Below are 19,446 nucleotides of genomic sequence, written 5' to 3' on the forward strand. Positions count from 1 at the left end.
AATGATATGAGCTACAATGCTTCTTGGTCTATGTCATAGCCAGAGCTGTTCATCGTATAGATATTTATACTTTTTGATATATTTCTTTATGATCTATTTCCCCCCATCTGTGCCCTTAATTTACCCATCAGGAATGTAACATTTTGATAGTACAATTCAAGCCCTGTTGTCTTTGGATTATAAAATATAATTGAGCTTCACAACCCCTTTGGCTCAAGTATGAACTTCAGCATCTCACACTGATTATCTAAGAACAATGTAAACATTGCCATCTTGAAGCTAAATTTTAATCTGAGAACTATTTTCTGATTGTTCCTCACTGCTGCTGATCTGTGCTAATCCCAAGCCAAACTGAACCTAGTGGAACTTATTCATTTCAACCTGGGCTAGTTGTGGAATGTATCACAGTAATATAATTAAATCTATGCCCAGGAAGAGGGGATGACCCTCCCCCCCAAACCTGGGAAATTATATCAGCTGTGCATAAACTGACATAACAATTCATTACTACACTTCTGCCAACATAACTAAAGAAGGCCAAGAATTCTGCCCACCAGAGCTGTGCTTAATAAGCACATGATTTTGTGTGCTGCTAACCCACTCAAATTCCTCTTGGCTGGGCAGATAAAATGTTGTAGAGTTAATAAGAAAAAGCTTTGATCTCTGATGTACTGATATCAGAACAAAATTAGATGATCTTGAAGTAGGGGTATCAAAAGCAGTGTGGTAGTGCTTAAAGAGTTAGTCTAGAACTGAGTAGATCGAGGTTCTAGTCCACCCTAGCCATGGAAGCTCCTCAGGGGACTTTGGGCCAGTCTCTTTCTCAGCCCAGCCTATGTCAAAGAGTTGTTGTGGGGAAAAAAGGGAAGAGGGAATACAGTGTATACTGCCTTGAGCTCCTAAAGGAAAAGTGGGATAGAAGCAAAAGAACAAGTAACACACACACAAATCTATGGATGTTCTCTTTGTTTCTCAACAGCCAATATAATGTTTCATACTGCAGTTTAAGAATGTGCTTGCTTTAATGATATTTTTTTTCTCTGAAAAGGCACAGATTATCTGAATAAACAACAAAAGAAACCACAAAATCTTAACATATTCCTTGCTCTGGGTGTGCTATTCAGTGGGGCTTGGGAATTTCAGGCCCCCTTGACAACTATGGGTTTATCCAGGTGATCTCAATCCCAGCTCACAGTTGTTTAGCCCAGAGCAGATGTGGAGGATCTGAGGATGGTATTTTTTATCAGTCTGTTGCTGTGGTCAACTTATTTTCTGGTCAAGTTGTAGATTGCTGGTGCTCTTAATATCTGTGAGGATGGGTGACTAGTTAGGATGGTTCAAAGCCAGATGTCTGATGGATCCTGAGAGCTTTCTGGGTGTACTTGGGGATTTTTCCAGAGATTTTGCAGGCAGTTCCATCTTTGGGCAATCTTTTGAATATAGAAATGATTAGGGCACATTGCTCCTATGTGGCCTCTCTATAGTTGCCCATCCTGGGGGGTACCTTGATTTACTGAGGCACTTTGGAAAATGAAGCTACTACAGAGATGCCTGGAACACTGTTGGCAGAGGAATCATGGATTAAATATGACTGAATCCAGATAAGTGCCCAGGTTTGGACCTCTGTATGGTGATAAGAATGGCAAAGCATGAATAGTTCTCCATTCTTATTGCATCTGTAGATCTTCGTCCAATGACCCTGCTCAGAATTATTTAGATCCTGTTATGGAAAGAAAGGCAGGAAATACTCTGGCAGACTGCTGAGACATGTCTGCCAGCTTCTTTGCAGATTTAGTCACTCATATTTGGTTGGGGTTGAATGCCAGTTGGGCACTATCTTGCATGATGAGTGAAGTAACCTCCTGCAAAGGGATCTTGTTCTGCTTGAGGAGGTTGACAGGATCCTCTTTGGTATGAGCTCAGCCATCAGTGGATTGGACAAATGCCCAACCTGGATTCTTTGGGATTCAGGAGTTATTAATGTCTCTGAGGGAATTTTTCCAAACAATGCCCAGAGTCTTATTTGGGCAAGCCTCCATATAAACTTAGTTCCAGAAACACATAGCTATGGGGTGCTGAGATACTAGAATTAGTTTGCTGTTGAGGTGTACAGAGACAACCTAACTGGTGACTTGAATTCTAGAAAACAGGATAGCTGTTTCCTTGCTACTAATAGTGTTCTGTGACATCTAACTAAGCACAAGATTAGCATAAACTTAATTTCTGCACCAACTTCCATATAAAACCAGATAATACATGCTTAGTAATTACCTTAAATTCTGTAAAATATTCATTGTTAGTCTTTTATAATGTGAACATGCAAATAATTTATTTTATACTGTGGGTAGAAAAGGAGTGAAATGGGTGAAAACAGTAGAAATGTTGAACCAGTCTAACAAAGAACATGGAATTGAGACAAATCCTTGGTGATATTACAGATACAGGAAGGTTTTTCTCACTCTGAAATATGCTTTACTAAAAAGTTGGATCAGAAACTATAGAAGCCATCAAATGCAGGTAAGTTGTTGCTATTTCACACATCTGACTGGTTTGGGGTTGGTATGCTGTCATAATCATCTGAATAGGTCAGATGATGATCAGTGAGAAGTGGCTGATGAAGCTCATCTTGTCTCTTGGCATACACAACACAAGAGGCACCAGCAAATATAATTGCAACTAGAATCAAAGCAGCAACTATTGAAATAGTTATGATTTCAGTCACATGGAGAGCTTGTGCTGAAAAGAAATGGGGAAAGGATAAATAGAGTTACAGTTTTGTATGCTGTTAACCTACTTGGAAATTTATTTTTAGACAATGTGGATGTTACTGAGTCCCAAGAATTTCAGTATGTTATTGATTGCAGCCTTATCCCTCTAGAAACAACTCTTTTAGAAAATGTCCCCTTAAATTGCCAGAGATGTAAAGTCATAGGCTTTATGTGTTGTTTGTTTATAAGCATTTCTGTGCTGCCCAGCTCCCAAAACCATTCTTTTGTCTTACCAGTTGAAACACTAAATTGGTGGGATGCATCATATAAGAGTCTTAATTCAATTCAAAACCTGAACTGTTTACTTTGTAATATAAACTCATGAAATGAAATGAAAGCCCCAGTGACATTGTCTTACAGCCATCACAGAAAATTTGCTCTTCCTCATTATAGGCCAGGCTGTTCATCACATCAAGATATTGCAACTTTTTGAGTTAATTTGTTTGTCTTATAGATTTGTTCGTTATATTTTGGAAGTTTAATTTTATCTGACTTTGATGCTAAAAAAGAGCATTCACCATTCCTCAAATATGTCTTTCTTAAACAGATCAACCAAGATATATAGATTTTAAAAACCATATCTTGATGCTTAGCCTGACTAGTATTTGATGGATTCAGTCCAGTCAAAGCAGCTGCAAAAAGGAGAGCAGACCATCACAGATATTTTGCACATGGTATATATGTAAATAGTAAACTATCTTTTGATCTACTTAGAGAATAAAAATAATGTGCTACATGATGAAAAGAAGAAATCGCATAACTTACATGGCCACTGAACTTCGTAACTGTAGCCCAGGTTTTCTGGTGCTGTAACAAACATCTCATTGTTGGTTACAGGAGGCCAAAATGGTACCATATTGTACTGTCTGTTATGTCCAATGGGAGCATTCTCTAATGGGTATGTTGAGATATCTAAAGAAAAGGAAAAGAAAACTGTTAAAGTTTGAAAACTTGCAATTAAATTTTTAAATGGCTTTTCAGAGAAACCGGTTTCATATTATTCATGGCTGATAAAACAATGTTATTTATATGCCGCCTGGCTCCCAGCATTAGTTGGTTAGTTAATGGACTGACAATCTATTAACTATTTTATTAATAGAGGCATGAGTGAGATGCAGATAAAGTGAAACCTTTAGTCTTGAATCAATGTTTAATGCCACCTTATAGAAAAACCATCGTTGTATAGATGCCAAACATCAGAAAGCTTAGAGTAGACTCATGGATAGGACCAATCAGTATTCTATAATAATTTTGTATGTTGAGTAGAAGTTGATTCTAGAAATAAAAGATCAACCTCACACCAGGAATATATGTGGTTGAATCACCCAGGGCCGCAACTAGGGTCTGTGTCACCCGGGGCAAACATGGATTCCACACCCATTTTGGCGCCCCACCAGCACGGCGCCCGGGGCACATGCCCCAGTTGCCCCCCCCCCAGTTGCAGCCCTGGAATCACCACAGCAGCAACAAAATAAAAGATCAGTAGTTGTGTTTTTCTAAACCTCTCTGGTGTCTTAAAGCATCTGTAAATCTGAACTTATACTTAGGAGTTTCCTTGTGAATTTTTCACAGAACCTTTGGATTGAAAAGTATTCTAGGGCACATTCTAAAATGGGGATGGTCCATCTGGTGTGCTCCAGATGTTTTGAATAACAACTCCACAATCCCTTGCCAGTGATCATGCTGACTGAGACTAATGGGAGTTGAAATCCAGGTTATGAACCCTGTTTTAAGGAATTCCCCCTACTCAGGAAGGATACAGTGATATTCACAAAGTGTCACTTTTGCTTCATGAAGCTGAAAATTAATTCATGCTGAACATTCATGCCTGGATCTTGATCATGTGGGCAATGAATAATACTGGACAAGTACTTACTCAACTACTTTATTCACCATTAATGGTGTCCTGACATAATCTTCTGAGACTCACCATGCCTTTCCCCCACCTTTCCAATGCAGTTTGAAAGCTGTTGATCTCATGGTACAGAGCCTAAATGTTTCTTTTGATCACCATTTTTTTTTTGTTCTGCAAGACCCACAAAGAACCATCTAACTTCTACTGTGCCAGTTCCTTTGGGCTGTTATTGCTCAGCAAAGCATGGCATGAACTTAAGGGATTCTGCTGCAGCCATGAACAGTCATATGAAACTTAAGAAGTGCCATTTGGCTTGCTATTAAAACACACACACAGCATTGCTGTAAGATTTTTAAAGACTACCTTCAAATGTGTATCCTACAACAGAGTGTGCATTGCTTTGTTTTTCTTTTGGGAGATGGAAATACACAGAGCTACACATTTGTAAAGTTGGAGATGTAAAAAAAAATGTTACCATTTCTGTTTCTTAGATCTGCTGATGCAAGGAAATGCCAGAAGAGCTTATGATCTTTTGGGGCGATTTATCCTTTATCAGCAATATATACAGTAATTCCTTTTTTGGCTAAATTTTATTCTGCTTCTAGTAAGAAGAGATAAAGGATGCAATTGTGGTTGGTTGCATTGCTGCAGTGGGATCTTAGCATCTTCTTTACAGGGATCTTTGCCTGGATAATTTATCTCAAGCACCAGGTTGGGTGTGGATTGTTGTCATGACCCCGTTGCAAGGCACACAAGAGCCTCACAACGTGGATCATGATCATCAGGAAAGAGAGGAAGGATACAATCAAATCAATGCTCAACTAATCACCCAAGCAACCACACCCATGAACTGATCTACAGCTTAATAGAAGGACATCACAAGGTAATTCAGATAAGCATCGATGACCCAGAAGGACTCATGCCTTGTGCCCTGGAGGACGCACCTGCACCAATAGGACAAAGACGGCAGCTGGGAAAACGCCCAAACAACCATCACAAATCCCATCAACATCTAAATCTCCCGTCCGGTCAGGGGAATGGGGACAATGGAGGGTGGAGGAGCACGGGGTCCGGCAAGGGGGTATAAACAGGACACCATGCCACCACGCCTCCATTCCCGTTTTTTGTTCTGTCAAGCATTCCGTTCCAATAAACCGGAAATCCTTAATCCCTATTAAGTGAGTCCGTGGCTTATTCGGAGCGAGGCTGACCCTGACAATTGTACTTTGGATTCTATATGGAGGAATAACTCAAATCAAAACATCTCACCAGGGTTATGCCTTCTCAGCCATTCATCAAAAACAGCGTCTGTGAACGTGTGGAGGAGGATAAAAATGGGATCATTTGGGGATAAATGAGTTTGCCCTCCAGTGCCATTCAAAAACAGATGGGCCAGATTGTGAAGACTTCGCACTGCTGGATCATACTTTCCTGAAGGATTGCTGTAGCCTGCACATATAAATAAAGAAGAGGAACAAATGGGAAGCAATTCTGGAACTCCTGTGTGGAAGCAAATGTAGTCCTCAGCTAAATACAATCCTGCCTGGCATAACTTCAGAAAACTGTCTTGATTTTCTTTACAGAAGTTGTGTTGGTAAAGGGTAGGTCAATTATATGAAAAAAAAATGGCTCATCCCATAGCCCTGACATAGCTTCCTGTTTCCCAAGAACAACTAAATTTGAAATCAGTGACTCTTAGCAATATACATAACAATATGCCTTGCTCGGATGTTTGTTGCACAAAATAAGGTAGAGCACATGGGTTGTGAAGACAAAAAGAGGCTGAATGTATTTTCTAGCCTTGAATAAAATGAATTATTTTGTATCAACCTGGCAATAACATAGCTGAAATCACTGTATGCCTTTAATAAATATGGGCGCTCCTGTGTGCCTAGTGGACAAGATATTTTTTCAGTTCTCCACACATCTTTAAGAAGTGACTTTGGGCTTCTGGAAAACCCAGCCATTCCCTGTTCTAGCATTCTAGCTGATTCTTGGCATGTAAGAATCTTGACTGAAAGAAGTTAGATTGCTGTAATTGTGGTGAATAAAATTAAGTGTTTAACACAGTGCAGCACAGCAGTGGCATCCTGTATTCTTTGCAAATTCATTCTTGCATTAGGCTGGCTTAACACACTTGTGAAACTTCTCTGTCCAAGTGGTATGCTATTTCTCATTCTTGAAACTCTGTCTTTAAATATGTATCTGGTGTTGGTTATCTTTTTAGCCTCCTATAAAACCCTTGAGCTCCTAACAGGATATAAATGTAACTAACTAACAAAGTTAATCCGTTAATACTCATTCCCCAAATGTAGCACTGAAACTCAACAAAACTGAGGTGCCCATGACCAAATTTAAGTCCATATAAAGGCTTCGTGTTAGTTTCTTTCAGCCCTTCTCTTTTCCAACTCTCCTCCATTTGCTATTGATGCTCAAGTGGTAAACCGCCCAGAGTCCCCTTTTTGGGAGAGATGGGCGGTGATAGAAATTTGAAAAACAAACAAACAAATAAATAAAAAATAAACATCTTTCAGAAGAGAACCTTTCATTTTGCTTGCATAAAATATCCATGCTGTTCAATGCTAGTAAGTACAGAGCAAGTAAACAAAATGCCAAATCTTGTGTACTTAGCAAACAATTGGGAGTTCACACTTCCCTGGCAGGTGTTGCTAGACTGCAGCTGTAGAAAATGAAACAAGGCAATGCAGAAGCAAACATGGCTCTGCCAAAATACATTATTCTAAATATGCAATAACATACAGGAAAGATGGTACAGCCAATTCTTTCCCAGATGTGCTAATCCTTTTTGTGGTGTTGAGGACAAGGTGACATTCTCATCAACTGGTAAACCTTTTCTGTTCTCTAACCGCTTCTTTCATTTTTTGTTTCTTTTCCACAAAAAAATCTTGAGGGGACGTGGAGAACAGAATATATATAAGACTTTTTGATCCATAAGATTAGAAGTGGGGGTGAAGGCAGGAGATTCATTTATGCAGCACCAGCCACGTTTTACTGCATCCTCTGTCAGCATATTTTTTTCCTCCACTTTTTTTTCTCCACTGTAGTAAATGAGGAAAACCAAAATACTGAAGTAGGATAAGGGATTATATATTGTCACCATTCAGTTTTGCTGTCTCAGGTGAAATGTACTGAGACATTTGATCACGTCAAGTACTGAACTATATTTTTGGATGGGACATCTCCAAATGCAACACAGATTTAAAAAAGGGGTGGGGCTTTGATCACCCAGTCACAGCCACATCGTGACTTTTTTGACCTCTCCCTGTGGACACCCCTGGCACCGTGGCTTAGATTCACCATGATAATCCTCTTTGAGACAAAAAGCCAGTGCAATTTGCCTCAACGAAGTGCTTGATATCAAAGCCTTGATCAGCAATTCAATTAGCAGAAGAACTTTCTACAAACTCCTGAGAGCCAGTGTGGTGGACTGGTTAAGTTGATAGAGAGGCAGCGGAGGAGCCCAGGTTTAAACCCACTTTTGGCCATAGAAGCTCACTGGGTGATGTTGGGCATTCTCTTTCAGCCCAACCTACCTTACAAGGCTATAGCTCTGGGGAAGAATTGGAGAAAGGAGCAGTGTGTAAGACACCTCTAACTCCTGACTGAAAAGGCAGGATAAAAATCCAATAAATCCATCCATCCATGCATACATAAATGTGTGATGCATGGGCAGAAGCCTCTTCCAGCTAGTGATACTGCTGGAGGAGGCTTCAGAAGTGAGGCAATGATGCTGCTTCTCTTTCCTTCTAGAAGTAAAAGGTGTATTACTTCACAGATCAGCTGCAGTGGGGTGATTCAATCGAGACAACATCAGATTGAATCACCCCCTTAAAGATTTTTTTTCCTAGTAGCTATGAGACTACTTCGGTACCTCCATATCCAGCTACAGGTAGTCCTCACTTAGTGACCACAATTGGGACCAGTAACTCCATCGCTAAGTGCTGCAGTTGCTAAGTGGAAAATCACATGATTGTGACAGACTTATTTCACTTCCTATTTGGTTGTTAAGCAAATCACTGCAGTCATTAAGTGAGACATCAAGTGACTGCGACTTGTGATTTTACTTCTGTGTTCTCTATTAACTCTGCTTGTTGGAAGCTGGCTCTGAAGCACAAGAATGGTGATCACATGACTGCAGGATGCTGTTAGTTAAAATTCAAGGACTGATCGCAAAGCCTCTTTTTTACAATGTGGTAACTTTGCATGTTAATTAAATGAGGCGGTCAGTAAGCAAGGACTACTTGTATATCTCTGATGCTGAACCAGGTTTCTGAATTGTTTGTTGTTGGTGGCTGTTTTCTGACTTGCTTCCATATCTTAACATAAGGATAGCTATATCACCTGGACTGGGCCTGTGTAAATGGTTTGTCCAATTGGGGACAGAATTTTTTAAAATGTATACTTAGCATACTTAACTGTGTTCAGTCAACATATTTAAATCATAGTTGGTTCCTAGGGCCTAGGGCTGATGTCTGTGCCTATGGTTGGATTAGAACTCACAGCCTCCCAGCTTTTAGTATGACACCTTAACTACTAGACTAAACTGGCTTTCATGTATAAATGCCCTGAGTTATGTGGGTGGAGCTACAGCAGAGTGGATGTATGAATGCTTTGCATTCCAAAGTTCCCAGATTCAAACTCTGACATCTCCAGGTAGGACTGGACTAACTTCAGCCAGAAACTCTGCAGAGCCACTGTTCTAGATTTTGGACAGCCAGCCCAGAAGTGGCCACCCAGCAACCTGAGATTTTATTACCAAAGGTTGATGGCAAAGTAGTAGAACTTCAGCAGCATCATTTTAAATGGCTTTTCAAGTCTTAGCAGGGTTTGAAGGATAGCAAGAGTAGCAGTTCATCTCCTGGAAGCCTCCTGCTCCCATTCTCATTCCAAAAGTCCCCCATGGACTATTTTGGGTCTATTTCCTAAAATGGGGTGTGTGTGTGTGTGTGTGTAACTTAAAGTATGAGAATTCTAGCAGCTTGCATCTCAAAGGTCTCCAAATCCCATTACTACCTTTAAACTCCAAGAGAACCCCCCTAAATGCCCCTCCCCCAGTTTTAGCCTTTCATTTTCCAGGGACATCCCCAAATGGTTCTCTGAGCCCACCAGAAAGTTGGGAGCTTCCATTTGGCCCCTGACTCTCTGGAGCTGGCTACCCTGTAGTTTGATAAATCATGATCTAATGTTGTATAAGATTATTTCCTGTGTCCTATATCCCTCTGCCTATGTGCTGTCTAATGTGTGTGGCTTCCAGGTCTAATATGGAGAGAGATGGATATTTGTAAATAAAATCAAGAATGTCACTGGTTGTAACAAAAGTCAGGAATATGCCATTCTTTGGAGTGTTAATGAAAAATATTTCCCGACACAAAGTACTATAGTCCTTAGCCTTAAATAGTATTACATGCTGATGTTGAGAAGGACCTCATTTGTTTTAATTTCACCCATAACTGATAGGGCTAGTGATGCATAGAAAATGAAGGAATGTTTGTAGGCTTGTTTCCCTCTTCTTATTCTATTTTGAGAGAACCTGCTGAATTAAATAAAGGAGTTCCCCCTCAATCTATTTGTTTCCAGACTGAGAAAATACATTCCTCTCGTAATGGATCTCATGGGTGATTTCCTAAACAATTCCCTTTCCCACAAAAGGATTTGAACAGTTTTTACCCACTTTAGTTTAATGAGTATGGTGGATTTCACTCTTGGCTTCCAGATTTTTGTTTTGTTTTGTTTTGTTTTGGAGTGACTTGCCTTCTACTGTGTTACGGAAACTGTCTGCTGAATTGGAAAAGAATGGAGGCGTATCAAATAACCCAACTTCTAAGCAAAGAGCAACATCCTGAGGCTCAGGGAGGCGCTGCACCATTGGACGGGCTACATTTCCAGCTGGATTGCGTCTGATTGGACCACCTTCTGTGCCTGATATTTGAAAAGAAAGAAGCAAGGGCATGAGGGTGGGGGAATAAGATTTGATGTCTTACCAGGTCAACCACGTAAGAAATAACGCAAGGAGGGCAGGCTTAGAGAAAAGAGCCCATGTCCCTAGTTTTTAACTAAGGCCCACTCAGAGTTCATGCTGCATACCACAGGAATTCTTAGCCACTGAATGCCTTTAAAGTTAACTGTATCATATGCCTAATACAGACAATTTATGGGAGATTTATACATTATCTGTCCATTTTGGATGTGTTCAATTGTTATTTTTCCCCCTACTCCCCTACTCATTTCACCAAATTTATGCATTGGTTTGCCCCTGCCCCCAAAGCAGACTGGGTAAAGAATGGAATTAATTTGCATGCACATTGTTTCCCAATGCATACATTTTTTTTGTGTGCAGATATTTTGAGTTGTAAATTAAACTAGAATATTCCGAAATGTGCAGATGTTGATGTATAAAATGCATGTTGGCTTTCACATAAGTTTGAAGAGGGCAAATTGGATCACTTAAACATAAAACATTGGTCTGAATAGATTTCTTCTCTTTCCTTGCTACTTTGGGGCACTCATAGTAGAAGGAGAGTGAGAGAAATCATTGCTAATTAAGACCTACGTCTGGGACACTGAGTCAGAAAGACTCTTGTTTAAATTTTGCTTTTGCCATTAATTCAGTCAATGGCCTTAGATTATGGGTGCAAATGCTGAGACCCTAGGGTCACATGTGTCTCCCCGAACCTCTTGGGCATGGCATCTGTAGCCTTTGCAAAATGTTGTTGCAAAATTGTAAGTTTTAATGAGAGCCATAACAGTTAAGATATTTTTAAATTCAATAAAACCAAGGTTTTTTTTTCCCCTGGACTTACCCAGTTTTCTCTTCTGAGTTCTGCCTGTTTTTTGTAGTGGGATCTTAAGTGTGGATCTCAAACAACAAGCATGTCCCAGAAAAAAGTTAGACTCCCTGCCTTCAGTGACAATCATATGCATACGTACATACTTAATTACACAATTTACTAAGACAGCCTTCCTGGAAATCAGAAGGATTAAATCTGTTGAGATACCCATAGACTTGCTTTGTAAGCCACTGCCTTCTCCCATCTACTCAATATGGGGAAAATAATGCAATAATAAATGCCATGTGCTGTTGTTAGCACCCTTTCTTTTAGGAAAGGAAGGCTTTACAAAATGGGGTGGGCACTGCTGAGCTGTGATATTGCTACTTTTCAGTTGAAACCAGGGATATGCAATGTATATCTGCCTGTAGCCCATAAGCATTTTTTCCCCAGCGCCCTGGAGTCCCCTGAATTTGTTCAAGAGTTCAAGAGCAAATCACCAAAGAGCAGAAGTGCAATTTCTTGCAAATTTAGAAAACAAAACGTTACCACACCTAAACAAACAAATGCCATAAATATGTATCAGAAATACATAATATCATGATATAATTTCTTCAGTTCCTGCAGGTCTTGGCTGTTGGGGAAACAATGTTAAAAATGGAGTCACTGACTAAGTGGGATTATTCCTGGTCTAAATATTCAAGCAGCCATGTAAGTAAAGTGACAAAAATATTAGACTAAATATACTTTTAGACAAGCCAGCCTTTAAGAGGCAAGTAGCTTATATTTCTGTATAGATCAAAGAAACTCTATTCTCCTTTCTGGGTGATGGGTTACATGGCCTTGACTCTATTTACCTTCATATCCTTAAACAATAAAAACAAGGCACAAAGTAGCTTAACTGGGACAATGGAATGATAGTTGCTAAAAATCTCAATGTTTGCAGCCTAAGGAGAAATTTGGGAGAAAGCAGAATTTTCCTCAACTTCCAGAACTGGAAGTGTTCCACATAACAGTTATCTTGGTTAATGATAAAAAAGTTTTCATGTCCTCTGAATGAAATGTAACTTTTTGGGATGTGGGTGTGTGTAATTTGAGGAAAAGATAAATCTAAGCCAGCTAGGTTCCATATCTGAACCAGAAAGAATCCTTAAATGTTGTTATTAGCTCTTAAGGATGCTTAGTAACAGCTATACAGCACTACAAATTTAGGCTTACTGTTGCAAATGGTTCCCAATGCATTGTAGTCTTCTACAGCCTCGCACAAGATGCGCCACTGAGAGAAGATTGAGTTGGGGCTAATACGAGAGCCATCAAAGTTGCTTCTGGATCCCATGAGATCATCTGTGCAGATGTCACAGGTGTTTCTACCTGTTGCAAAGTTCCAATAAGGAAGGGCAAAAGAAGGATCCTGTAGCATATCCTGGTGGATAGAATATGGGATTCATGATGAGCCATTCTGTACTGCAGACAGAACCACACAATTCACAGGGATATGGAAGCCATTCTCTGCAGACCCTTCCTAGGCGACTATAATAAAGTTGGAACTTTGGATATATGGCCCTGAATATGATACTTGTCATCCTAATGACAGACATTTGGGTGAAAAAAAATCATACTTCTATTTCCATCCATAGGAAGCGGCCTTGTATACTCAATTATACAATTGTAGTTTTGAACTACAATTAATATGACTTTTTCTATGTGTGTGTGGTTATGGGACTTTTGAGTGATTTAATTTTTAAATAATTGGCAAACAGCAAGTTGCCTAGACTAGCCAACATTAATTATCTATAGCTTTCCCAGTGTTTTAGGCAAGGAACATCATCACCCCTATGTGAAGATGAGATGGGGCTTGCCTGTTCTTTGATCTGATAGTGGGTAACATAAATAAAAATACTTTACCTGAATATCTCTCTCCAGCTGTAGTAGGTGATATCTGTGCCAGGTAAGAAATGCTGGTCCTTCATGGGAGAAATCTATTCCATCAAAGCTCTGCTGTCCAGGTCCAAGATAAGTATTTCTGACTGAGTAATAATGAGACCACACAAAGTAGTTATAAATGGACACATTTTCAAATTGTGGAGTATTACCATCAGGACCCATGATCTCTTCACGTCTCCTGGTTGCGATCATAAAGTGAGGGTGCACTGTAGTTTTGGCTTGCTGTAAGGCTCTTAGAAACTGACTCCTTTCTTCACTGCTAAGATCCAGAAGATTTCTTCTAACTAGAGATCAAGGAAATAGAATTAAAGCCATATTAAAGGAAAAGCATAAATATCAACATAAGATTGATAATACATGCTTCTCAATAACCTTCAAATTAAAAAAGATCTAGCTCAGATTCAAATCATATTTCACCAAGATGATGTACCTATAGAAAATGGATATAAATGCTTAAATATATTAAAATAAAATATAAAGCCAACTGGGGGCTCCACAGAACTATAGGATATTATATCCCATAATTTTATTTTATTTAGTTATAAAGCCAGAGATTTTTGGGAAGGCTTCTATAAATAATGTGACTGTTTTGGGAGCTGGGAATTGGAACAATAGCTTTTGATGAAACCCTTTAGCCTTTCTATGGCATAATAAATAGTTTTAAATTAACATATCTCACACACACACCCCTTCATTACAGGGGAAATAAATACCTTGTGCTTGTAGGTCAGTTTATGTAATGCAGATGCTTTTGACTTGGTCTACCACTTATGTGGCAAAAAGAGATGTATGAGCCATTCTTCAGATATGTAGGTTAACACTGGATTCCTTTGGGCTATCATCATAACTGCACAAATGTGAAACTGGATATCTGAGACAAGGATGCTTGCTTTATTTCTATAGTACTTTTCCCATATAGAAGAGCCCATATAATATATATCAGCATAAATACTTGTTGTTTTTCATTTTGAAGGGATAAGGATCAGGGTTGGACTGATATTTGTTTTTAAGGATATGGATTATTATTAGGATGGTTCTAAGAATTTGATTTAAGGTCATTGTTTCAAATTGCTTTTCTTTTTTGGGTGTCCTAACAGTCAGAAATCACGCTGAGATGAGGAGTAGGTCTCTAGTGTTTATTACTGCTACATGAAACAGAATCCTAACAAACTGAAGAAGCATGGGAAAAACCCAGACAGATAAACCCCAAAAGTTAAGGCGGGTCTGAACTGTGTCTCTTTGAATGGCTGCTTAATTCCTCAGTACTACGCATGCGTTTTCCCCCCTGGATAGAGGCCCCTTCCAGCTCGCCATCAGTACTCATGACATTGGGTTTAAGATTAAGATTATTAAAACTGCTGTATTATTTAGTATAATGGCAGACGATTTATGTGCTTTTTAGTTTGACTTTTATTATAGTAGACAGAAATGTATAGAATAGTGGTAGGAAGGGAATAATTAAATAAGTGTTATTCTTTGGGGGGGAAGTTGTTTAGGAGGTTTATATGAATTTTTTTTTCTTTATTTTAATATAAAGGGAGGGAGTAACTGTACTTAGTGATTTTTATAATGTGCTAAAAGGGAATGATTTATAGAAATAATGTGATTTTTGTTTAATATAGAATAAGAGATTGATTATGGAAAATTTTTGTATATTCTTGCTGTTAAAAGTTGGAAGTCACATCTTTCTGTAATGTTGTAAAAATTTTTTCTTTTGTGTTTTCACATCTTTATAGTTTTTTATTTTTTGGTAGTTTTTTGTTTTTTTGTAGCTTTTATCTTTCTTTTTAAACTTAATAAAATTCATAATAACAAATATAATCTGCTGCATTTCCTAATATATCCAATGTAATTTCTAAAGATTTGGGATGCAGAACTAAGAACTGTTCTTAAAAAATTCTGAATTCTCACTTCTTCCCCAGCTTTCTGATTCAGCACAAAGTTGAATTTTATTCACTTATTCATTTATTCACTTACTCACTTATTCATTTATTCAATTTACATGGCCACCCATCCCAAACAAGTGACTCTGGGTGGCGAACAATCATAAAATCAATTAAAACCAAATTACGAACACAATACAAAAAAAGTAATATATTTATACAGCAGTTGAGAAATTATAATCCATAGATGTTAACATAACCAGGAAATGGGCCCCTTAACACACTTGGGACCCCAGGCCCAGGCACATAACCAGGTCTTCAAGGCCTTATGAAAAGCCAACAGGGTCAGGGCTATCCTTATCTCTGGAGGGAGAATATTCCAGAGGGCAGGTGATATGGCAGAAAAGGCATGCCTCCTAGTCCCCACCAGCAGATATTCCTTGGCTGATGGGACCCAGAGTGTGCCCATCCTGCCAGACCAGATTGGATGGATAGGAACAACTGGGAGAAGATGCTCCCTCAGGTAACCTGGCCCCAAGCCATGAAGGGCTTTAAAGGTGACAACCAGCGCCTTGAATTGTACCCAGAAACACACTGGCAACCAATGCAGCTCATGAAACAGTAGTGTTACATGTACCAATATTAATTTATTGGACTAATTAATATACTGGGTTTGCCTGATAGGAAAATTGTTTTTTTTCATTAAATAATTGCATGTGAACTGAGGAGAGGGGTCATTTTTATTGTTCAATGAGAAGAACAGAAAATGCTGTTGAAAACAAATTCTATCTACTCTTTTTTGAGTCGATAATCTTAAATTCATACAGTAATTGTCTTCTTTTTACTAAATATTGAATGTGCTCACATTCTTTCATCTTGTTGAATGCTTGGACCTGGGAATTATCCAAGTTCCATGTAACATTAGAAAGACAAATGAACAGCGAATGTTTACCCCATTTCTTGAAATCAAGCAAAATAGAAAACCTCCATTAGAATAATTCTTAACGGCCTGAACAGAAAGATATTGCTATAGGGCCACTGTTACCTCTATATCTTCTAGTGAACGTACTACCAAGAAGCATTCAAACAGCAACAAAATATTTATTTTCTGACTTTTATATTCCTCCACCTTCAGGTCTTGTTGTTGTTGTCGTCACCATCATCATCATCATTTGTGGGAACTTTATTAGTGGGGATGAAGCAAAAATCTGGAAGGTGTACCACATCAGTGTGAAACAGGTTACCACTAAATTGTCAATCCAGCCATGATAATGCATATATTTCCCAAATATTTACTTGTGCTTTATTTGTTTTTTAAATGACTGCTTTTCTTTTGAATTTAGAGACTCAGGTTTGGGTGACCAATAAATATAAAGATAGATGTCAACATGTTTGTCATTTAAGATTAACAGGTGGGCACCTCATGAATCCATTCTTCAAACATCAGCATGGCTACTGGAAGGGCTGAGAAAGAAGCACCTGTGTGCCAAAAGGTAGAACAGAAATAGGACCATGTTCTCTTTCTTGCTATTGTGCTTACCTATTTTAATCTGCTGATCACAGGTGGGGCCAGTCCAGCCAGGTCGACATGAGCCACAGTTGTATCCATAAAAATTTTTGTTGCACTGGCAAGTTCGATTGAAGAAACGGAGAGGCCACTGCTCACGGTCATCTTGACCATCATGAATATATTGAGGTCCATGGGGTCGGGAATCTGCTTTCACTTGTATGCACTGCCCTCTTTCAGAAGATGATCCACAGCGATCTGAACCAGGAACCAACACAGGAGACAGGTCTGGGCAGCATTCGCCTTGGATCAGCACATCCACTGTAGCACATTGTCGGGGAAACTGAGCATTAATTGCTTCCAACAGGAACAGGAACAGTATTGCAAGATGCATGGTAGCTTTCAGAAAAAGCAAAGCTCTAATGTCGTGTCTCCAGGTATCTGGGAAATTCTCTTAATTTCTTTGTAGGAATACAGGCTCTAAAATAAATAAGAAGGATGTAAAAATCCTGTATTTAATACTATAAACTCCTATTTCACCAATGAAAAAGAATAGCTGACTTCAATTTTTTTTTTGAAGGAGAGTTGAATGCAATATTCTTCTAGAGTGCATGGTTATCAGTATCAACATTCAAAACAACAATACTTACAAGTTGTTACTTTAGATCATTTAAAATAATTCTTGCCTCAATGCACTATAAGCCCCAGTATGGCGTTTGAAAAAAGAGGAAGATGCATACACACCATGACACCCTTTAAGTTTAAACATTGCCATCATCATTCTCTGAGAAAGCAGAAACTGTACATCCATACAGCCATTTCTGTATCTATATAATCAATACATTTCAGTCCACATATTTCTGTCCTCCTGTCTCCTGCTTCTCCCTCTTCATAAACATAAATGATCACAATTGCATTGTGTCTGATCTTCCAATTATATTTCCAAGCATATCAAGCAAGAAAACTTTCCATGTATTAATCATCATAATAGTAATCTGTGATACCTAATCGTTTTACATTCCTGCTCTCATAAACATATCCCTAGATTGCCCTTAATTTCCTGAACCCCAAGTATAAATTACATTTATTAAGCACTTAATCACTCTAATTTGTCTCCCATGTATATTTTCCAAGATCTCTGCTTTTTACCTTTTTTATTTTCGGAAGTCTTGAGCCCTTCTTGGTAGAATTTTCCTTTCATTCCCCCTTTTCCCCCATGTGTCTCTACTCCTGAACCAAGCAGGGCTAATTTGTTTAGGATTTCTGTCTGCCTTCTAATCCTGGCTTTGCCAACTATTTGGTTTGGTACAACCCTTTCTTTTTCTCTCTGCTTCTAATCCTTTTCTACCTCAATGGACTTCTTTGAATAAGTAGTGGAGCGGCACATGATGCTTTTCATGCTGATCTTGTGATTTCACAGGTTTCAGGAAATGTCAAAGGCAAGTAATTGCAATGAAAACACAGAACCCCACACTGATGAGGCTTAGTATTTATTATGCCAAGTGCAACAACCCCCCCCTTTTTTTTTTGGTATGGCACAAGGGTTTCCCTAAAGCATCTGTTAAGAGAGGCCTAAATAAATAGAGAGGCCTAAATAAATAGAATTTACCCTTTCCCCCTACATTGATTATGTGCCATCTAGTCATTTTCAACTCCTAGCGACCACATAGATCAGTGTTTCTCAACCTCAGCAACTTTAAGATGTGTGGACTCCAACTCCCAGAATTCCACAGCCAGCCATGCTGGGGGATTCTGGGAGTTGGAATTCACATGTCTTAAAGTTGCTGCGGTTGAGCAACACTGCCATAGATAGATTTTCTCCATGACAATCTATCCTCCAATCTATTTTTTTAAGTCTCCTAATGGTGCATTCATTGCCACTGCAACTGAGTCCATCCACCTTGCTGCTGGTTGTCCTTCTCTCCCCCTTCCTTCCACCTCTCCCAGCTGGAGAGCTGGATCTTCACACAATGTGTCTGAACCTCTCCTATATAATCCTTTTTATGAAATGGCACAGTTAGTGGGAGCAAAACCATGCCTTCATAGTTCAACAATAAGGTGGTTACAAATTTGGATTCAGCCACCAGGTAATTTTCTGATTTGCCTGCAAAAAAACATGAATCAGAAATGGAACTTTTTGCTTGAAAGGGCAAGAAGACAGCCTTCACTCTATGAAACACAGAATAGGGCTTAAAAGACAAGCAAGAGAAAGAAGAATGAGCAGAACAAACCTACCCAAAAACATGCATGTGGGTGGTCTAGCAAAGGAGCAGGAGAGAATCACATGGGGTTCCACAGCTTTGGTAAGCCCCAATATGGCAAGTTGGAAGTGAGTTTAGGGTGGGGTAGTAGAAATTTTGGATTCCAGGGTTCCTAAGATTTCTGTATCCTCCACTATGTCTCTAAACTTGATCCAGAAATATCATCAACTTGAAGTTATGGTCTAAAAAGATTTTGAGGCAAAGATTAGGATTGGTTGCTTCCTAAAGATGGTGGGGAGGGAAACCCTTTTCAGTTTCTGGAGTTCATTTCATTCTTCCATGTCAGCAGCTTTCCCAAAGTTGGGACCCTCCAAATACCAGCCAAGAACTCTGGAGCTACAGTCCTAACTGAACTGAAGAGTTCCAGATTAGAAAAGGCTGCATTATTCTGCATTCCTCAAGATCTTTTTGCGGGGCTTCCCCTTCCCACTATAGAATCG

At 39.1% G+C, this 19,446-nt stretch overlaps 1 protein-coding gene across 1 annotated transcript; it reads right to left on the bottom strand.

Moving 5' to 3' along the window:
• Nucleotides 1–1,725: 1,725 nt before the first annotated feature.
• TYRP1 (tyrosinase related protein 1) lies at nucleotides 1,726–17,961 on the bottom strand. Its single transcript, XM_063296703.1, has 8 exons — nucleotides 17,895–17,961; nucleotides 16,779–17,225; nucleotides 13,317–13,639; nucleotides 12,630–12,834; nucleotides 10,396–10,563; nucleotides 5,893–6,072; nucleotides 3,534–3,680; nucleotides 1,726–2,736 (listed from the first exon to the last, which is right to left on the bottom strand). Exons 2-8 carry the CDS (start codon nucleotides 17,137–17,139, stop codon nucleotides 2,534–2,536), a joined length of 1,587 nt encoding a protein of 528 aa, XP_063152773.1. The 5' UTR covers nucleotides 17,140–17,225; nucleotides 17,895–17,961; the 3' UTR covers nucleotides 1,726–2,533.
• Between the last annotated feature and the right edge of the window lie 1,485 nt (nucleotides 17,962–19,446).

This window comes from Candoia aspera, chromosome 2 (genome assembly GCF_035149785.1).
Source record: "Candoia aspera isolate rCanAsp1 chromosome 2, rCanAsp1.hap2, whole genome shotgun sequence".
Classification (NCBI taxonomy): Eukaryota; Metazoa; Chordata; class Lepidosauria; order Squamata; family Boidae; genus Candoia; species Candoia aspera.